Genomic DNA, 22636 nt, shown 5'->3' on the forward strand with positions numbered 1-22636 from the left:
ATTAAAGAATGCTAATTCTCTTTTTGACTCTGGGGTTGCCTTTATGTGCAATGTGAATAATTAGATTGTTTACTTTTTTCTTTACTATTTTATCTGTAATAGATAAAGTCCAGAGTTTCTTTTAGCAGTTTGCTATATTATATTATTTATTGCTATAGCAGTTTGCTATATAGCAGTTTGCTATATATATATATACACATATATATATATATGCTATATTATTGTGACATATATGTCACAAAGGGAAACAAATCTTAGAAAATACATTCTGTTAGAACATACCTGAAATTATAGATTATTGCTATTTAGTACATAAATTATTAGTAAGTATATTTAGTTGATTCTGGTGCTCTTTAGTTGGGATAGACTAAGTTAGGTACACTGAACTAATGTGCTTCATTGCTTCATTTTTATTTTCTGCCTATGTATCATACTCTGAAATATGTTTAAATATTAATGGTTTTCTTAAGTTGGCATTTTGTTGTGCTTCTCGTGATTTTTTTTCTGCCTTCTCTTACCGAGGTGCTGTCACCAGATTTGTCTTCTGAGTATAAATTGAAAATGACTGAAGTTCAAGCAATGGTAGAATTCTCTGTGGAGCTAAACAAGTTCTACAATGTGGATTTATTTCAGAGAGGGTGTGTATTTTAATCATGAAGATTATATATCTTGCATAGGAAAAGGTGTACAGTTTCCATTTAAATTTAATTACATACTTATATTCCAGTATATATAAGGAAAACAATGAACTGTATTCAAATAATTATTTTCTTAGAAAAATTTTATTTTAAAGTAGATGTTTGAGAATTATTCATATGAATTTAATGATAATGCTGAATATATGTAATGTGCGTTTATGATTTTGTACTGAGCCTTGAAAGGACTTTTATGAAAATGTTTAAGATCTCATTTTTGCTTGTAAAAGCTTATAGTGTATGGGAAAAATAAAATATATGCACAAAACAGCTAAGTGGAAACAAAATGATGATCTTTCAAGAAGTGTATATAGAAAGTGCTCTAGGAATCAGAACAGAAAGACATTTTTTCTGGGTTAATATGTTAGGAAAGTCATTATGGAGAGTGCGGTACAAAGTAGGCATAAGATAAAGTGAAAAACTCTTGGTAGGAGAGAGCAGCATGAATCAAGCCTTGGAAATAGGAATGAATATGCTATTTTATTTTTTTTAATTTTTTTTTTCAACGTTTATTCATTTTTGGGACAGAGAGAGACAGAGCATGAACGGGGGAGGGGCAGAGAGAGAGGGAGACACAGAATCGGAAACAGGCTCCAGGCTCTGAGCCATCAGCCCAGAGCCTGACACGGGGCTCGAACTCACGGACCGCGAGATCGTGACCTGGCTGAAGTCGGACGCTTAACCAACTGCGCCACCCAGGCGCCCCTGAATATGCTATTTTAAAGAATATTTAGTAGGGGCGCCTGGGTAGCTCAGTCGGTTGAGTGGCTGACTTCGGCTCAGGTCACGATCTCGTGGTCGGTGAGTTCGAGCCCCGCGTCAGGCTCTGTGCTGACAGCTCGGAGCCTGGATCCTGTTTCGGATTCTGTGTCTCCCTCTCTCTGACCCTCCCCCGTTCATGCTCTGTCTCTCTCTGTCTCAAAAATAAATAAACGTTAAAAAAAAAAATAAAAATAAAGAATATTTAGTAAATTAGATATTCTCTAGGAGAATTGCAGAAGAAAAGATAGTAAAGAAATGAAAGGTTATGTTTGTGAAGGGCTCTTAGTGTCTGGAGAAGAGTTGACAGGGATTTGGGCAGCCATCAGTGGTTTCCAAGTAAGAATGAAATTATCACTATTATTACAATAAACACTAACATGATGAAGATTGTGATATATTAGATTGATTGTTGTAGAAGAAATAGAAGCATAAGGGACAGTTTAGAAGTGCTTGCAGTAACTCAGGGGAAAAAAACCTAAAGGAATGTACTGAGTGGTAGTAACGGAACTCTGACTAACAGAAGTTGGGTGAGAGAGATTTTCTATTAGTTTTTGTTGTTGTTTTGCTTTGTTTTGTTTTACTACTTTTGGCTGCTCTTGGCTTTGCCATCTTGTTGAAAAAATAAAAACAGCTGTCCTCTGCTTTACATGGTCTCTCACTTCTCAGCAGGACAGGCTGAACTTATTTTTATGGCAGAGACAGGAGTCAAAGAAGGAGAGCAGAGGATGCAGGACCCCTTGAATTGCCACTCTTGTTACTTCCACTCCATTCTGTTGACTAGGCAACTTATGAGACCAGCCCGGGAGTCTAAGCTGATAGTTCTTAAGCTAGTAAAACTTACTTAAAAACTTTATGAGGCTTCTCTGTGACTGATACAGTTCATTCCAAGCTCTGGAACCCACACCCACAATTGTCTTTTGAGACATGACTACTAGATGTAATTACTATTTGGGGATCAGAATTCTGTGGGATCATGCCCTTAAATTTCCTAAAAGTCCTTTTGTCAAATTGAATGTCTACTTAGACACTGTTTTAGTTTCTGTAGCAATCTTAAGAAAGGGATTTATAGTCATATTCTTGGTATGATCTTTGTCCATGGCAGCATTTTATTTGGAAAATCTTTAAGGGGTTTTGTTTTCCAATCTAACAAGTTCTAGTCCATCTATATTCCCTCTAGGTCCTGTTTGTAAAGTGACTAGTTCTTTCTTTAGCTCATCTCTTTCTTGCAAAACCTTATGATACTTAGCTAGGAGCAACGAGTTGACATTTTCATCATTCTGCCTGGAAGTTAGCCTGCTCAAGTCCCGAAGTTTCTTAGATACATTGTCCAACTTCTTCTAAGTTATTGCTGACAGTGTATTTTACAAAAGTTTCTGTGATATATTACATGGGTTACCATTTTTAAAATCTCTGTAGTTTACCCATCTTTTTTGCTTCTGTAATTGTAACTGTTACATTAGTCTCCAAATCAATGCCATATATTTGAAGTTTTCCTTATGGTACATACTACTTCAAAGTTACCAATTTGTGTATTAATATGTATTGTGGCAATATGCAACTAATAATAAACACAAAGCTTCAAACACAAAGCTTGAATTGAAATGAAAATAAACATTTATTTTTGCTCACAAGTCTGTGGATTAGCTGAATGATTTTGATCATCTGGGCTGGCCTGGCTGACTTTGCTGGGCTCCGTTATGAGTTCACACTCAACTGGAAGGTTGGCTGGGTGCTAGCTGATACAGAATGGCCTTACTTGGGTGGACTCAGTTCTGTTTTATGATCTCTCATCCTCCAGCTTATTTTCACAGAGGAGGCAGGGTCCAAAGAGAGAATCTATGCAAGAAGACCTTTTAAGACCTAGGCTTGCAACTAGCATTCTTCATCTCTGCCAGATGGTATTGCCCAAAACAAGTTATAAGGCCAGTCCAGATTTATAAACCAAATTAAGCAGTGAAAGTCTTAGATGCCTTACTAACTCCTCTGGTTGCTATGATATTCTCTCATTTAAAGTAAGAAATGCTGTATATATTTCTTTTGTTTCTCTCCTTCATCTTTATATATGCTGGTTTCCCTTTGGGTTTTATTCATGCTGGTATTTGACCTGTGGATCTTGTTGTTTTTCACCAGTAATAAATATTATGGGAAACTGATATAAGTAGAACAATTTTATTGTTTAATGCATACAGATATATAGATATTGGGGCATTGCATATTTTAAAATATTTTTTGAAATCATTTTTTTGTCTATTTTTCTTCAGTTTTTACCAGATACGTGCATCTATGAAAATTCCACCAAGAGTTCCTCACAGAGTAGAAGCTAGTTTGTTACATGCAGCGGGTAAGCCAAGGAATACTTTTAACATTTAAGAAAATCTGAAGCATCATTATAATGGCTAATAATAACATTTAATAATTATTCTTATTTTGGAGGCGCCTGGGTGGCTTAGTTGGTTAAGCATCCAACTCTTGATTTTGGCTTAGGTCATGGTCTCGCAGTTTGTGGGATTGAGCACATTGGGCTCTGTGCACTGACCTGCTCAGAGCCTATTTGGGATTCTCCCTCTCTCCCTTTCGTTTTGTCCCTCCCCCACTCACACCTTGTCTCTCTCAAAATAAATAAATTTTTTAAAAAGTCTTCTTCCTTTAAAAAAATTACCATTTTTTAATTACAAATATAAGATACTAAAGGGTATCATTATAATACCTTTTATAAGAAATAGATTTAAGGCCTCAGTAAAACAAGCATGATTATAGGTTCCTTGTCTTTTGATTTCTTGTGAAGAACAAATGAAAGAATGTATGTGAAATTTCCATGAAAACAAACGTAAGTAGGGGTGATATCAATTACATCATGTAAGATGTAATTTTTAAAAATATACAGTGAATGTGTACATATAATTTGATATATGATTACAAAGGTGTTTTATGATAAAGTTTTATAGTATGCCTTTGAGAATATTTATTAGCTACATTTTGGTCTGGATTAACTACAGTAAAAAACAAAACAAAACAAAAAACAAAACAAATGCCAGAAAGCAATATATAAGGTATAAGATGGATATATTATAGCCGTTCAGTAATTTACTTACATTCTGTGGAGAGACCAGCATTAAAATGTTTGAGCCCAAACTGGTGGTCCTGACATAATCAGTGGGCATTTTTTAGCTTTCCTGATACAGTATACTCTGTTTCATTCTATACATTTAGGAAATGAAATGGTTAATGAAACATTCTAGTGAGTTAACATATATGTCAAATATGAATAATGAATTTTGAAGGTATCATTAAAAATAAAATACACCTAACACTAAAGCTATGCTGACCATAATTCACTCTATTTTTTAAATTTAAGAAAATATTTTAGGAATTTGAAGTGTTTAGGATTATCTTTTTAGTATCCTATGTGTACTAAAATGCTAGATTATGATAAATTTTAATGAATTGTACAAAGTGGAGAGTTTATTCTTTCTTTCTGAAGACTCTTCAAATGCTCAGGGAGACTTCTTGCTTATGACCAAAAATATGTACATTCTGTCTTTTAAAAAAAATCAATTTTTGTGTTGGCCTGGCATACATATTAAAGTATATATTTATTGTCACTTGGACTTTTGTAAGTCTACTTTCTATGAAACACAGGGGTTAAAACCACTAATATTACAAGATAGATTTGATCCTCCCTTTTTGAACTTCCTTAACCTAGTAAACTAAATATCTTCCCTATTGTGTCATCTAAAGTTGCCAGTTGAAAAAAAGACCTTTTTATTTATTTTTTTCAGCTTTATTGAGAATTAATCAAATAGAATTTCATATATTTAAAGTATACAGTGTGATTTGTTATATGTACATTATGAAATAATTGACACAATCAAGATAATTAACACATCCATCACCTCACAGTTTACTCTTTTTTGTGTGTGTATTTGTGTGTGTGTGTGTACAGTGAAAACACAAGATCTACTCTTAGCGAATTTAAATATACAATACTTTATTATTAAAGGTAGTCACCATGTTGTGCATTAAATAGAACTGAAAGTTTACACCATTTGACCTCTCCATTTCTTTCTCTCATCCCTCAACCCCTAGCAAGTACAGTTCTGCTGTCTGTTTCTAGGAAATTGACTGTTTTGTTTTGTTTCCATATGTGATTCCATGCAGTATTTATCTTTCTCTGTCTGACTTATCTCACTTAGCATAGTGCCCTCCGGGTTCACCCATAATGTTGCAAACGGCAGGATTTCCATCTTTTTTATGGCTGAATAAGACCTCTCTTTCTCTTTCTCTCTCTCTCTCTCTCTCTCTCTCCCTCTGTGTGTGTGTGTGTGTGTGTGTGTGTGTGTGTGTGTGTGTGTGTGTGTGTGATACCACATTTTCTTAATCCATTCATCCACTGACAGATACTTAGATTATTTCCATATCTTGGCTATTGTGAATAATGCTGCATTGAACGTGGGAGTGCAGATTTGTCTTCAAGATACTGATTTCATTTCTTTCAAACACATACCCATGAGTGGGATGGCTGGATCATTATGGTAGCTGTAATTTTAATTTTTTGAGGAACCTCTATAAAGTTTTCTGCAGTGGCTGCACCAGTGTGCACTCCCACCAACAGTGCACAAAGGTTTCCTTTTCTCTGTGTCTTTGCTAACACTTGTTATATTTTGACATTTAGATAATAGCAATTCTAGTAGATGCGAGGTAATATCTCTTTGTGGTTTTGATTTACATTTTCCCTGATGATTAGTGATGTTGAGCAACTTTTTATATGTACCTGTAGTCATCTGTATGTCTTCTTCAGAAAAATGTCTGTTCAGATCTTCTGCCCATTTTTTAATCAGATTGTTTTTGCTATTGAGCTATGTGAGCTCTTTTTTTGGATTTTAATCCCCTGAGATATATATGATTTTCAAATATTTTTCCACATTTTGTGGGTTCTCTTTTCATTTTGTGGATGGTTTCCTTTGCTCTGCAGAAGCTTTGTACTTTGATGTAATCCCACTTGTTTATTTTTGCCTTTGCTTTTGGGGTCAAATCCAAAGAACATTACCAAGATCAGTGTCAAGGGCTTTCTCTCTTATGCTTTCTTCTAGGAGTTTTTTGGTTTTAGGTCTTAAATGTAAGTCTTTAATACAATTGAGTTAATTTCTGTGAGTGATGTAAGATAGGGGTATAGTTTCATTCTTTTCCATGTGGATATCCAGTTTTCTCAGCACCACTAGGACACTATCCTTTCCCTATTATATGTTGTTGGTACCTTGTCAAAGATTAGTTGACCATGTGTGTGAGTTTATTTCTAGGCTCTGTTCTCTTCCCTTGGTCTGTGTACTTTTTTTTAAATGTCATTATCACACTGCTTTGATTACTATAGCCTTGTAATAGTAATTACTATAGCCTTGCAATTAGGAAGTGTGATGCATCTAGCTTTGTTCATTTTTTCTTAAGATTGCTGTGGCTTTAAATGAATTTAGGATAGTTTTTTCCTGTGTCTGTGAAAAATGGCATGGAAATTTTGATAAAGATGTTATTGAATCTATAGATCCCTTGGGATAGTGTAGACATTTAACAGCATTAATTCTTCCAATCTAAGAACGCAGGATCTCTCTTCCTTCATTTGTGTCTTCTTCAGTTCCTTTCATCAGTGTCTTATAGTTTTCAGTGTATAGTTTTCAGTTCAGTATAGTTTCAGGTTTTTATCTCCTTGGTTAAATTTATTCCTAAGTATTTTATTATTTTCGATGCTATTATAAATGAATTTCTCGGGGCGCCTGGGTGGCGCAGTCGGTTAAGCGTCCGACTTCAACCAGGTCACGATCTCGCGGTCCGTGAGTTCGAGCCCCGTGTCGGGCTCTGGGCTGATGGCTCGGAGCCTGGAGCCTGCTTCCGATTCTGTGTCTTCCTCTCTCTCTGCCCCTCCCCCGTTCATGCTCTGTCTCTCTCTGTCCCAAAAATAAATAAACGTTGAAAAAAAAAAAAAATTTAAAAAAAAAAAAAATAAATGAATTTCTCTCCTTTTTAAATAATAGAGTGATTTTAAATTTATGAAATAAACATACTAGAAAAACTTACTTTTATTTTTTAATTGAAGTATAGTTGACACATAATATTATATTAGTTACAGGTGAGCAACACAGTGATGGGATTGCTTTCTTGATTTCTCTTTTGAATAGTTCATTGTTAGTGTATAGACAAGCAACTGATTTTTGTATGTTGATTTTATATCCTGCAACTTTAGTGAATTTATTGGTTAGTTCTAACAACTTTTTGGTGGAATCTTGATATCATGTTATCTGCACTAAGAGATAATTCTACTTCTTCCTTTCCTGTTTGGATGCATGTAATTTCTTCTTAGTGCCAAATTGCGGTGGCTGGGACTGCCAATAATAGAAGTGATAAGAGTGGGTACTTTTGTTTCTAACTTTAGAAGAAAGATTTTAACTTTTAACTGTTGGGTATGGTGTTAGCAATGGGCTTGTCCTGTATGGCCTTTATTATGTTGACGTATATTTCTTCTATGCCTAATTTATTGAAATTTTTATCATGAAAGTATGTTGAATTTTGTCAAATGCTTTTTCTGCATCTACTGAAACGATCATGATTTTTGTCCTTCATTCTGTTAATATGGTATATCATTTATTTGCATATGTCAAATCACCCTTGCATCCCAGGGATGAATCTCTTGGTCATAGTGTATGATCCTTTTAAAGTACTCTTGAAAAAAAAAAAAAGTTCTCTTGAAGGGGCATCTGGGTGGCTCAGTTGGTTAAGCTTCTGACTTCGGCTCAGGTCATGATCTTATGGTTCATAAATTTGAGTCCCGTGTCGGGCTCTGTGCTGACAACTCAGAGCCTGGAGTCTGCTTCAGATTCTGTGTCTCCATCTCTCTCTGCCCCTCCCCCACTTGAGCACTCTCTTGCGCGCGCGCTCTCTCTCTCTCTCTCTCTGTCTTTCAAAAATAAATAACACAGGTATTGAGGAGATCACCTTTTGGAATGAGCACTGGGTGTTGTATGGAAACCAATTTGACAATAAATTTCATATATTGAAATAAATAAATAACACATTAAAAAAAATTTTTTTAATAAAATAGTCTTGAATTTGGATTGTTAGTATTTTCTTGAGGGTTTTTGCATTTGTGTTCATCAGGGTTATTGACCAGTAATTTTCTTTTCTTGTAGTGTCTTTGGTATTGCTAGCCTTTTGAAATGAATTTGAAATGTTACTTCTTGGTCAGTTATTGGAAAAATTTGAGAAGGATTGGTATTAATTCATCTTTAAATGTTTGATAGAGTTTGCCAGTGAAGACATCTGGTCCTGGGCTTTTATTTGCTGGGAGATTTTTGATTGCTGATTCAATGTTTCACATTTTGGTCTGTTCAGATTTTGTTTCTTTATGATTCAGTTTTGGTAAGGTGTATGTTTCCAGAAATTTACCCATTTCTTCTAGTTTATCTACTTTGTTGGCATATAATTGTTCATTGTAGTCTCTTACCCTTTGTATTTCTACAAAGGATAGTTATAGTGTCTTCTCTTTCATTTATAATTATTTGAGTCATCTTTTTTTCATAGTCTACCTAAAGGTTTGTTCATTTTATCTTTTCAAAAAACCAACTCTTAGTTTCATTGACCTTTTCTATTGTCTTTCTAGTCTCTATTTCATTTATTTCCACTCCAATCTTTGTTATTCCCTTCCTTCTGCTTACTTTGGGCTTAGTTTGTTCTTTTTCTAGTATCTTGAGGTATAAGTTTAAGTTGTTTGAGATTTTTCTAGGTTATTTGTATGGCAGAAATTTACATGTAGTTAATATCATTTACAAAGTAAGGTTCTTTTGACATTATGACAAATATTATTTCAGAAATACCCAATAGAGTACTTTCTTTTTTTTTTAAATTTTTTTTTAATGTTAATTTATTTTTGAGAGAGAGAGAAGGGGGGGAGGGGCAGAGAGGGAGGGAGACACAGAATCCGAAGCAGGCTCCACCAGGCTCTGAGCTGTCAGCACAGAGCCTGACACAGGGCTCGAACCCATGAACTGTGCAATCATGACCTGAGCCGAAGTCAGATGCTTAACTGACTGAGCCACCCAGGCGCCCCTAAGTACTTGCTTTTTAAGTGCCTTAAGTGCCTTTTCCTGGACACTGTCACTGTGATTTTGGTTTAGGTTTTTTTGTTTGTTTATTTTTGGTTGGATTTTTATTAGGTGTAAGTCCAGATTGAGTCATTGTCACTATCACCAGCTTCTGATACTAATAACTGTGTGTTATTGACTGTGAAATGTCAATTATCTGATAATTTACTAGTGTGTGGAAAGGAAGTATCTTTTAAAAATAGTTGATAGCAGACACCAGTCTTTAAAAGAGAAAGCTTAGGTTTGGAAAGCAATAGGATTTTATAATATATAATTTTAGTTTGTATGTGAAAATATTATTTATGTGTGCATTTTTTATAGCATTACACTAGAAATTTTTAAGAGGTTACATCTTTTTTATTAAATTATAACAGCCAAAATCAAGAACATGAGAACTAGATTTTGAACATAAGAAGTAAGCGTTAATTTCTTTCATACTTTTTCAAAATAGCAAACTTTTGTCTCTCATGTCTAAAATGTAATACCTAATATAATTTTTCAAGATCTTTTTTTATCCTGGGGTGCCTTGGTGGCTCACTTGGTTAAGCAACTGACCCTTGATTTTGGCTCAGGTTGTGACCTCATGGTTGTGAAGATCAAGCCCTACGTTGGGCTCCATGCTGAATGTGGAGCCTGTGTGGGATTCTCTCTCTCTGTCTCTCTGTCTCTCTCTGCTCCTCCCCCACTTGTGCTTTCTCTGTCTCTCTCTATCAAAAAGTAAATGAATAAACACTTAAAAATATATCTTTTTTAATGTTACATCAGTATATTTTCTTTTTCTCTAGTTTAGAATATCTTTCCTGTTTATGGTACATGATCATATCTATGGATTTTTACAAATAAAATGACCTTTAACAAATTACGAGGTGTGCATCTTTCTTCATCCCAATACCATTCCCAGCATGACTATCTTTTATATGTGTGTAGTACCCCACAGGTTCTTGTTTCATCCTCTGAACACCTCTGTGATAATATGAATCTGGTATTTCAGTTGTATTTTCTGCCATTGTACCCCAGGATAGCCTATCATGTTAAATGTTTAAGTTCATATGAAAATTAGGTATAGTAGATCCAAAATAATGTTCTCATGTCCAGATGAATTTTTCCTTATCAGCGATCTGGAAGAACAAAAGAGAGGGAGAGAGAGCAAGCACAAAGAAAGCAACCAGTGTATTCTAGTCTTAGAAGTACTGATTTGGTTCTCTTTTTATGCCCCTTCTCTTCCAAGATGTGTTTCATTTTAAAATAGTATTTAAGAGTTCCTGGAGTTTGTATCTTTTTAATACTAGTAAATTTGTTAGGAAAAGGTATCCTTCCCAAAAGTTTCTCTAGAAATTATTCCTGTGAATTTGGTTGACTTTGTTTTAATAAGTACAGATCTTTGATGTCTAGACTCATCCTTGATAACATAAATATATTCAGATAGGGGTAATTTTTCTTTATCTGGTGTGTTTATTCTCTTTTTACCTCTCTTCCTTAAAAATTCACTTTTTCTTCTAAGGGCTTGGATTTTCTCTATACTTTTATTACACACCCTATTTTTCTTGTTGGATTTGTACTATCATCTTAAGACCTTTCCTTTCCAGCACTGTATTTTACCATAATTCCTATACTTTGTGTATATTTCTGGAAAACTTTTAGAAGAAGAAAGAAAGTACTGATTTTGTCTGTGAGTTGCAGAAGGGCAAGTTAGATGTAGGAATTAGATGGTATCATACAGCTTATTGCAACACATTTAAATTATTTCCAGCATGAAATTGTGCTGACAGTGAGAGGTTTGAGTCAGGAAATAGCTGTCATCTGCAATAGCATCAGTCATAAAAGACAATGAGTATTTATAGAGCTGTTGAAAATTGATTAATAAGAAAATATTTACAGACTTCTACAACAAAGAAGTCATTCTTGATTCTAAGGAACTGTCCCCAGTTTGAAATGTTAGAGCACTATGTACTATTGTGATAAAAAGTGCAAATAACAACTCCCCGTTTCTAATAACGATAGCATTTTTTTAGAAAGAAACATACATTGTTTTATTTGCTTTTTTAATATCCACCCATCCCTTTTTTCTGAAAAAAAAAAATAATTTTTTGCAAATAATACAAATAGTTAAAAAATCTATTAGTCTAGAAAGATTTGTAGTGAAAACATAGTTACTTCCCTAGATGCATCCACTTTTCACTATTTCTTTAGTTCTAATGGTTTCCTTTATATAGGCTTTTTTACTTCCTGGTATGATAAATGACAACTGAAGGATACACTACTTCCTCCTTCTCTTCTCTGCTTTTTAGGAGATGCCATTATGCCCGTGTCGTTCTTTGTTTCTTTGACCTTGGCTGTAACTGTTAAATGATATATTGTTTAAACCTCCATTTTCGATTTTAGCAAGTAAGACAAATCCTATTTTGTAATGCCTCTTTTTTCAAATTTTCTCTTTTCCTCCACCTTTCAACTTGTTAAATATATCCTTTGTTTTATGTTATCAAAGTTTCTAACATTCATATTCTGTTTTGTAACTGTAGTTAAATCTTACTGTGCTTTGTCTATGGGTTTGTTCCAAATGTTGAAAACAAGTAAACAGCTTTTCATTTTTCATTTCATTTTCATGAGAGGGAGAGTACTTATAAAATTGAAATGACTATCCAACATAAAGAAAGGATCTTAAGTTTCTGGCAAGACAAGACAAATCTAGTTACCATTTTGGTATTGATCTGTGTCACCTGTTACAGAGAGGTAGCTATAGATATATCTTAGAAGCTGTAAATTCAAAGATGTGGCTCTGTTGTAGTTAATAAAGTAGTGATTTGGAATCAGGATACCAGCTTCCTTTTATGTTACCTTGCAAAACTCACTTAATCTCTGTGAGCCTCAGGTTGTCATGTGTGAAGTGTGTTACCTGCTTTACAGGGTTGTTATGTGTTTAAGTGAAAGTTCTCGGTAAACTGTAAAGGGCTGTATATATGTAAAATATTATTATTTGACATCTGGTACTATAAGAAAGAATGAGAAACAGTCACGTTTTGACTTACTGTGTATACTATTTGTGAACCATTTAATGCACAGAGCTAAAAATTATAATAAAGTTATTTTGATGATTTCCTGTGATATATATAATTGTGCAGCATAGTAGGTACATAGGATAACATCTCATGTTAATATGTAAATTACAGTGTTTTTTAAATTAATAAAGCCATTTCTGGGATAAGAAGAATGAGCTAGAATGACCAAGGGCAAAAAGGGAAATCCGAGGGAAAGAAGAGATCTCACAAAAGACCCCTGAATTTATAACTTGTCAAGGAAATCTAAGTACCTACCCTTGCATTTCTATGCTTATAAAACTAACTTAATCTGTAGATAGTGTTTGAATTTGGATTTGTTCTGCCACTCACTCATAAGTGTTGTTCTGCCACTTACTAGCTTTTGGTCTTAAAGCAAATTACTCTGTTTCTCTGGGACTTACCTAATCAGTGGAGGGAAATAATCCCTGTCTTACAGTGTGTTTGTGAAAATTAAATGAGAAAATTAGATACAGAGACCTGGTATAATGTTCAGTAAATATTGGTTCCCTTTGTCATGTCCTCTATTTCTACCCTAAATTACCCCAGATGTTAAAAAACTGAAATAAGGTGGACTCTAGGATCTCAGAAACAACTTGATTTAAGGACAGTCATGAAGAAGGAGTTGCCCGTCAACCATATATGTGCCTTTTCTTCCTTAGTTTTCAAGAATTAGCCTTACTAATAACACAGGATAACTGAGTGGTATGGTTCAACCTTTCTATACCTCCTTTGGGTCTTTTCTTCCCCTATGAAACACCTACTTCTTACTAGTGTAAGGGTTCTGTGATATGTAAGAGTGTACTGCATACCTATGTTTAAACTAGTTTTATCAGTGTGACATAGAAGACCGAGCACAGGCTTTGGGGCAAACAGCAGTGGCATTTGTTCCTAGATAAATTATTTAAATTATCGGAGCCTTGGTATCTCTAAAATAGATTAGTTCCTGCACAATAAAATTGCCTAAAGGATTAGTAATAATATACATAAAGCACAGTGCCTGACACGTAAGTGCTCTGTAGATGGTAGCTAGTAGTAGTAAAATAAAACAACTGCTTTCTTCTTCTTTTTTTATTGGATAAATTTGACATACAATATGTAAATTTAAGGTGTACCATGTGTTGCTTTGATACATTTGTTTATTATAATGTGATTGTTGTAATAATATTTATTGACATTATATAATTGTAGCACAATATTGTTGCCTACATTCGTTATACTGTACAGTAGATATCTATGGCTTATTTACTACTCCTTACAGGTTTGTATTCTTAAATAACATCAAACTTATTTCCCCACCCCCTCATCCCCTGTTAACTACCATTTTACTCTGTTTTTTACGACTTTGAGTTTTTTAGATTCTACAAATAAGTGATAATGCATTATTTTTTTATTTTTCTGACCTATCTCACTTAGCATAATGTGCTCAGGGTTCATCCATCTTGTTGCAAATGGCAAGATAGTCTCCTTTCTAACAGCTGAATAAAATTCCATTGTGTATATATACCCCATCTTTTTAATCCATTCATTCATTGTTTCTGTATCTTGGCTATTGTGAATAATGCTGCAGTAAACATAGGAGTGCATTTATCTCCTTGAAATCTTTTCATTTCCTTTAGATATATACTAGAAATGAAATTGCTGGATGCTATGGCAGATCTTATTTTAATTTTTTAAGGACCCTCCATATTGTTTTCCATAGTGGTCAGGCCAATTTACATTCCCACCAGCAGTGGATAGGGTTTCCCTTTCACCACATTCTTGTTAGCACATATTGTCTGTTGTCTTCTTGATAATAGCCATTCCAGTACATGTAAGGTGATAACTCATTGTGTTGTTGATTAGCATTTCCCTGATGATTAGTGATGTTGAACATCTTGTCATGTACCTATTAGGCATTTTGATGTCATCTTTAGAAAAATTTCTATGTAGTTTTTCTATGAGACTGCTATTCATGAGGAGAAAGAAGGGAAATTGCATAAAACTTCAAACAATAATATGTGAGGAAGGTCTTATTACTATATATATATATATTTTTTTCTCTACTTTGATAAAAATTTCACAGCTAGATAAGCATTTGGACTAATAAGAAATCAACCCTGCTTGAACAACAAAAACATTTTTCCAGTTATTTGTATTTGACCAGATTTTTTCAAAGTCATTTATTCTAGATAAAATTTTTTGCGTGTATATGTATTCCTATCTACCACCACCCAGTGTTTTTTATACAGGTGATAGCAGTTAAGAACAAATTAATATCAAGAAAAAAGGAAGGTTGGGGCACCTGGGTGGCTCAGTCTGTTAAGCATACAACTCTTGATTTCAGCTCAGGTCATGATCTCACAGTTTGTGGGTTTCAGCCCTGCATCAGGCTCTGCACTGACAGTGCATAGCCTGCTTGGGATTCTGTCTCTCTCCCTCTCTCTCTCTCCCCCTCCCTCTATCTCTCTCTATCTCAAAAATAAATAAATAAATAAATAAATAAATAAACAAACAAACAAACAAACAAACGTTTTTAAATAAAGAAAAAAGGGTGGAAATAAGGACTAGCTATCAAAGTAAGGAGGGGTTGTCCCAGTTATGTGCCTTGGCAGTGGTTAATTGGCCACTAGAAATAAAGCTTCAAATATTTTGACATGCTGGTAAATGAACCATCTGTTTCCTCCCTGTTAGTTGTCTCCTTAAGCTTTTCCCAGCTATCAACTTTTCCAGGCCTTCCTTTGAGAGCCATTGAAATATTTTGACAGTTTTGCTGAATTGTTAAGATTTTTCATGATTTGACCCTATCCTACATGTCTAACTTTATTTGCTACCATTTCCTTGTGGATTTCTCCCCATGGAACCACTTCCAGTTTCTCACATTTGAAGAGTTCTAACTTACTTAATATTTTGTGCATGTATTTTCCACCTCATTGTCTCCTCTGTCCTAGTTTAGAAGTTTCCTCTGCTATGTTTCATAACACTTTTCTATAAACATCTTTTTAACATCTTATAATTTTTTGTTATTTATTTTATTGTAATACAATCAAACATCAAGAATCATAAAAGGAGATTGCTTTTTTTAGAATGAGGAAGATTTGGGGTGCCTGGGTGGCTCAGTCGGTAGAGCGTCCGACTTCGGCTCAGGTCATGATCTCGTGGTCTGTGAGTTCAAGCCCCATGTCGGGCTCTGTGCTGATGGCTCAGAGCCTGGAGCTTGCTTGGGATCCTGTGTCTCCCTCTCTCTGCTCCTCCCCCACTCATTCTCTGTCTGTCTCTCTCTCCTTCAAAAATAAATTAAAAAAATTAAAAAAAAATTTTTTTAAATGACGAAGATTCTGGGGTGCCTAGATGGCTCAGTTGGTTGAGCATCTGACTTCGGCCCCAGTCATGATCTCACGGTTTGTGGGTTCAAACCCCGCATCAGGCTCTGTGCTGACAGCATGGAGCCTGCTTTGGATTCCATGTCTCCCTCTCTGTCTGCACCTCCCCCACTCACTTTCTCTCCCTCTCAAAAATAAACAAACATTAAGAAAATTAAAAAAAATATAATAAAATGAGGAAGGTTTAAATAAATAAATCTTCATTTTATGTCACTAATCCATTACTGTTAATAGTAACTGAATGAGCTCAACAATCATGAATGGAAAACTCAGCAGAGTTAGATCTTTCAATAAACTTGGCATAGCTTATGAAACTTGAGTCCATTTGGCATTCTAGCCCTCAATTTTGCTTTCCCCAGATTGAACAGCTTCCTTCTGTCACAACCATTGTCTTTTTACCTGGCTTAAGAGATAGTGATAATTACATTGGCATTTGCTTTGGCCTCCAAAATAGGGAGTTAAGAGATTATCCCATTGTAGTCCAATTATTTGCTTGAATGTTTCTATTCAAACTAGATTGGGAACTCTGAAAACAAGGGCAGGGTTCTTATTTATGTTCATATCTCTTAGTTCCCGATACTTTAGAAGCTTAATAAATTATGGTTGAATGAATGCTCACTTGTTCACAAAATAAATAACAGATATCAGTACTAGCTGTTTAAGCAAAGGGAACATAAATGTGAAAGATAATGATAGGAATAAAATACAAAACATAAATTATCACAACTTAATGTAAGTATTCATAGGCCTCTATCACAGGTCTCTAAAAGTGTAGATCAGATGTTTGGGTTAGCAGATAACTGACAGGCAAAGTGACAATAGAGTTCTTTCAACAAGAAATTAGGGCACTAAATTAAGTGTGATGAAAGTTCAAGTATTCAATAAATACATGCTAAGGGCTTATTATGTGTAAGACATATTGCTCACTCCTAAATTATAGCAATGAAAATGATATATGTGGTCCTGACCTCATTGATGGAAGTTATCATCTAGTAAAGATTAAAAAGCACAGAGTGTTTCACATTCAAGACAAGAAAAGAACTATACACATATGTTTGGGTCTTTTTGTTTCTAAGACTCTTCGGTAATAGCAATATAAAACACAAAAAAGGAATAGTAAAATATTTCAGTAAGTTTTTGCAGGCAGAAAACAGAAGTGAGAGCTGAACTGCTTTTTAAGGACACCTTCTCCGAGGGATTTCAGGAAGGTACAGCAGGTGAAGGGAAATAAGGGGTGGGCCTGAAATCAGAGATGAATTAAAGGTCTGTAATCAGGTCAGCTGTTATAGTTGGCCACCCCAGACCCAACTGCAGTATGTCAGGAAGATTAGTGTTTACCTTAGGATAAAAACGTGGGGACTTTTCTCTAAGTAAATTGCCATGAGATATTAACATATTAATGCTTCAGAGTAAAGCACATTCTTTTTTGCGTGTGTTAAAAATCTACTCTCAACAGACTTTACAGTATATAGTACAGTGTTGCTATAACTTAGGAGTGCACATTGTTGTACAGCAGAGTTCTAGAGCTTTTTAACTTTGCATGACTGAAACTCTGTACCACTGACTAGCAGTTACTCATTTCTCCCTCCCCGCGGCCCCTAGCAACCACTATTCTACTTTCTTTGATGAGTTTGACTATTTTAGATAGCACATATAAATAGAATCATGCAGCGTTTGGCCTGTTTCACTTAGCTTAAGTCGTTATGGTCTATCCATATGTTGCTGCATATTATAGGATTTCCTTTTATTAAGGTTGAAAATATTCTATTGTATAAATCATTTTCTTTACCCATTCACCTACTTACGGACAGGTTATTTCTACCACTTAGCTATTGTGAATCATGCGGCAGTGAATTATGGAAGTGCAGATATATCTTCAAGATCCTGTTTTCAATTCTTTGGGATAAATAGCAGATGTATAATTGCTGGATCATATGATAGTTCTATTTTTAATTTTTTGAGGAACCTTCATTCTGTTTCCAGTAGTGGCAACACCATTTTACATTCTCATCAATAGTGTACAAGTGTTCCAGTTTCTCCACAAGTGCTGACCCTATACATAATACCACTATATGGAGTAAGAAGAATGTGAGACATGGACCTTGACTTCAAGAAGTTTATATTCCTTCTCTTCAGATTCTCTCCCTTTCCATCTTCATTTGACTCTTTTTTATGGTATTGTCAAATACCATTGTCAGTAGGGTCTTTCCTGAGATCCCAGACGAGGTTCACCCTCATAAGATAACATAGCACTCTATTTCTGTCATACTCAGTACAGATGTAATTTACAGAATTCGAGGAGGGCAGGGAAAGTGGGGTTTTTTTTTTCCTTTGGTTTGGTGTACTTAACTTGAAACAATGTATGTCACAGAGTAACTGTACAACACATATTTAGAATTTTTATGAAAAGTATCACACATTTTTGAAGATCATATAAAACATTATTTTATTAAATAATAAAATGAATACCCAAATACTCATTCCTTCATTAAAGAAATAGAACATTGTTGGGGTGCCTGGGTAGCTCAGTCGGTTGAGTATCTGACTTCGGCTCAGGTCATGATCTCATAGTTTGTGAGTTTGAGCCCCACATCGGGCTCTGTGCTGACAGCTCAGAGCCTGGAGCCTGCTTCACATCCTGTGTCTCCCTCTCTGTCTGCCCTCCACTGCTCATGCTTTCTCGCTCTCTCTCAAAAATAAATAAAAACATTAAAAAAGAGGGGCGCCTGGGTGGCGCAGTCGGTTAAGCGTCCGACTTCAGCTCAGGTCATGATCTCGCGGTCCGTGAGTTCGAGCCCCGCGTCGGGCTCTGGGCTGATGGCTCAGAGCCTGGAGCCTGTTTCCGATTCTGTGTCTCCCTCTCTCTCTGCCCCTCCCCCGTTCATGCTCTGTCTCTCTCTGTCCCAAAAATAAATAAACGTTGAAAAAAAAAATTAAAAAAAAAAACAAAAAAAAAAAACATTAAAAAAGAAAAAAAGAAATAGAACATTACTACTACCATAAAAACCTCCTGTATACCCCACCTCATTTTTGTGTTAATCATTCTTTTTGCTTTCTGTATAGTTTTATCACCTGTGAATGTCATCCAAGTATATATCTGGTTGAGTTTGGAGAAACTGAATAGTAAGCACAAGCCTAGTCGTGTAAGAAAGCTGTAGTGTCACTACTGTTAAAAGAAGTCTCCCAGAGAAAAAGCTGAATGAAGTCTCTGGGTCATAGTACGCTTCTGTATACTAAAAAGTTTTAAGACCCCTTTTTGGGGGAAGTTAGCCGACAAAGTCAGGAGTGAATCATGTGAAATTTAGATCTCATCACAGTGCTTCTGGTAAGTTTGTAATATGATGAAGTATTAGATAACAAACACATTGAGTAGGCTGATTTTTAACATTTAACTTTTCTTCCTCCAAGGGAATGGGTCAAAACAGAAACCTTCTGTTCAGTGAAAAGACTGCCCTCTTATGATCTAGGCAATAGGGCAGAAACTTCCATCAGTGTGCCCTCAGATAAATTGAGCAGTGAAAAGAATCTGGTCAAGCTTTTAATCTGTTCTTAAGTTAAAAAATGATACCATGGCAGCAAGAATCTTTCATATGACAGATCTCAAAATATTTGTTGAGGCACACTAATCCAATATTTATTAGCCATGTTCTAGAACTAAGGCAGAAGAAGGGCTCTTCGTACCTCACCCTAAGTCATCCCTTCACTAGGTTTGCCCTTTTCATCCTACACAGGTTCTGACCTCAGGCCACCACTCCATATGGATACCTTCTTATTCCATTTGAACTCTGGTGTCCCACTCTAGGCTCCCTGCTGTGCAGAGATACCCACGTTGTTGAAATGTTTAGATTCCACCTTGTTGGAATGACCTGACACCAACAACCTGGACGGAGGTAGAACAAACTTGACATGTAAAGGGCATGGTCTTCCATGAGACTGATCTTACTTCAGACATAAGGTGCCACTTAAAGGGTCCACTGGCTACCCTCATTTCTGATTAGATAGCAACAAATTTGGGGTTCGCATTACACTTCAGGTGTGATAATTCACTGAAACAACGCACAGAACTCAGGAAAGCACTCTACTTATTATTATAGTTTTATTATAGTAAAGGGATACATATCAGAGCCAGCCAAAAGAAGAGGTGCATAGGGCAAGGTCTGAAAGGGTTCCAGATTTGTAAAGCTTCTTTGTTCTCTCTGCAAGGAGTCAGGACATATTACCCTCCCAGAAGGTTTGCATGTGACAATATGTAGAATACTGCCAATCAGGAAAGCTCACTTGATTGAATCATTGCTCAGTCTTCAGCCCCCTTCCCCTCACTGGAGGTTGAGCTTAAACCATGTGGGTCAGTCACCAACTCTGTAGTCATGTAGTTGATCTTGTGTGGCCAGCCTCCATCCTGAGTCATCTCCTTACCATTATTTGGGCCTACCATGAATAACTCATCACTGGGAAATTCTAAGGATTTAGAGGCCACTTACAAGGAATTGGGACAAAAGCCAAACTCTTTATTCCAAGGATTTAGAGGTTGCCACCCAGCAACCAGGACAATGGCCAATCAAATTCTTCACTATGCATCTATGGAAAACTAAATTGCTTCCTTCTGCGTGTACAGATCAGTTGTTCCTTTTAAAAGAATCTACCTTGAGATTCCTCATTTACCTTCTCAGATTAAGATAAGTTGTACAAAAATTTTATGATGGTTATAATGTACTTATTTATTCATTTTTTTACATAGAAAGTAGTAAACTTTCAGAAATGTTCTAATACTGCTATGTAAAATGGTAATGGTACTGGAGTAATACAGTAAAACTTATGGTATATTAAAGTATTAATTTACTTGTATTGTGTTTTTACTTTTACCTGTCAGTTACATATCTTATCTGTTTTAGGTATGACTTTAGCCTTTCCAGCTTCAGTTCATGATTCTCTGATTTGCAGTAAAACATTTCAAATTCTATATAAAAATGAGGAGGTTGTTTTAAATGATGTCATGATCTTCAAAGTTAAAATGTTGTTGGATGAAAAAAAGGTAAACATCTCTTCATATATATTTAGATAAATATTTTTATAGAGCCTCAAGGCTTATTTCTAACTTTGTGTAAGTATTCAAAAATATCTTACATTGTAATTTCTCTTGAGATTGAAGAAACCCTTGAAGAAATGAATTTTCTGTTATCTTTGGATCTACACTTCACAGATGGAGATTATTCGTAAGTAGACTAATCAAACAATTAAAAATCTTTCATTTCTCATAACTGGTATCTATTCTCCATTTTGTTAGAAATCTAGCCTGTCCGTTTCTTGTTTATTTAAACTACTTCTGTCTAGATACCATATGTTTTCACTCATAGATGGATCTTGAGAAACTTAACAGAAGACCATGGGGGAGTGCAAGGGGAAAAAAAAACAGTTACAGAGAGGGAGGGAGGCAAACTATAAGAGAGTCTTGGATACTGAGAACAAACTGAGGGTTGATGGAGGGTGGGGGGAGAGAGGAAAGTGGGTGATGAGCATTGAGGAGGGCACTTGTTGGGATGAGCACTGGGTGTTATATGGAAACCAATTTGTCAATAAATTATATTAAAAAATAAAATTAAATAAACTACTTCTGTCTAACTGGAACAGTCTCATGAGAGTGGTTACACATACTCTTTTGTATCCATGTCAATTCTGTGTGCCCCAGGTAGCAAATCAGACAAGTTGAAGAAATATGATACAATTTCCTAGACTCTAGAAACTCCACTGATAATACCACTACTATGAGACATTTAAATGTAACTGAACTCTCTTTCACTATATCACTGACCATCTTAGTGGCATGAGTGATGCCATGTTTAGGCGGGACTCTTGATATGTAGAGTGTTATCAAGACTGATGACTCTTATACTTTGCAGTTATTTCTAGTTCAGTAATTCCTAGAGCCCTTGAGGAAGTTTTAGGACTGGCTACTCTGAACTTGTTCACACATGTGGACATTCAGTCATATATGTTAGGGACACGTGCTTGTATTCATTTAAAACAAGAATCAGAGATTTGTTTAGCAATTTTATCTTTTGCAGTTTTTTTTCTCATTTCAAACATACTTGTAGAAATACTTTTTAAAAATTGTACATACATTTAGACTCTTGTGGGAAAAATGGCTAAGCAGTCACATCCTGAAAAGTCTACTTGAGATGTCCTCTTTACTATCAGGGAGGAATAAGAATTTTTGATGTGGCAGCTACTGCTCCTCTATAATACTTGTTTATTACAAAGAATTCCTTAAGGGATTATTTTCAAACCAACTCAGAATTTTATAAATAAAGTAAAATGAAATGAGTAAGTAGTTTAACTATAGGTAGTTATAACATATGTATGGGTTAAAATACATACACACACACAAACTCATTGGGAATCATTCTCATGGCATTGTTTTAATTTTTTATATGTAGAAATCTGACAGACTAAATATTTATAATAAAATATCTACCAGTTACTTACTTTCAAGCATCACTTAATAACAAAATTTTGTATAATAAAAGTAATTTTAACTGTATTTTGGGATTTATTATTATAGGATTTGACTTCTGTTATACTGCAACCTTATAATGAACAGTATACCCTAGGGAGTAAAATTTAGTGTAAGGTAAGAGTAC

At 35.1% G+C, this 22636-nt stretch overlaps 1 protein-coding gene across 10 annotated transcripts in view; it reads left to right on the top strand.

Annotated features, from left to right (window-relative positions):
- The window catches only part of FAM135A (family with sequence similarity 135 member A), a 123733-nt gene that overhangs the window by 16237 nt on the left and 84860 nt on the right, over window positions 1–22636 (top strand). For 9 of the 10 annotated variants that reach the window (XM_025925245.2, XM_086707178.1, XM_025925247.2 and 6 more), the window contains exons 2-5: window positions 523–638; window positions 3719–3798; window positions 20891–21030; window positions 21141–21211. In XM_025925245.2, the coding sequence (XP_025781030.2) occupies window positions 562–638; window positions 3719–3798; window positions 20891–21030; window positions 21141–21211 (368 nt within the window). In that variant the 5' untranslated portion in view covers window positions 523–561. The remainder of the gene's footprint in view (window positions 1–522; window positions 639–3718; window positions 3799–20890; window positions 21031–21140; window positions 21212–22636) is intronic. The other variant, XM_086707183.1, reaches the window with a different exon arrangement.

This window comes from Puma concolor, chromosome B2 (assembly GCF_028749965.1).
Source record: "Puma concolor isolate L17-30 chromosome B2, mPumCon1.1.hap2, whole genome shotgun sequence".
NCBI classification, from domain to species: domain Eukaryota; kingdom Metazoa; phylum Chordata; class Mammalia; order Carnivora; family Felidae; genus Puma; species Puma concolor.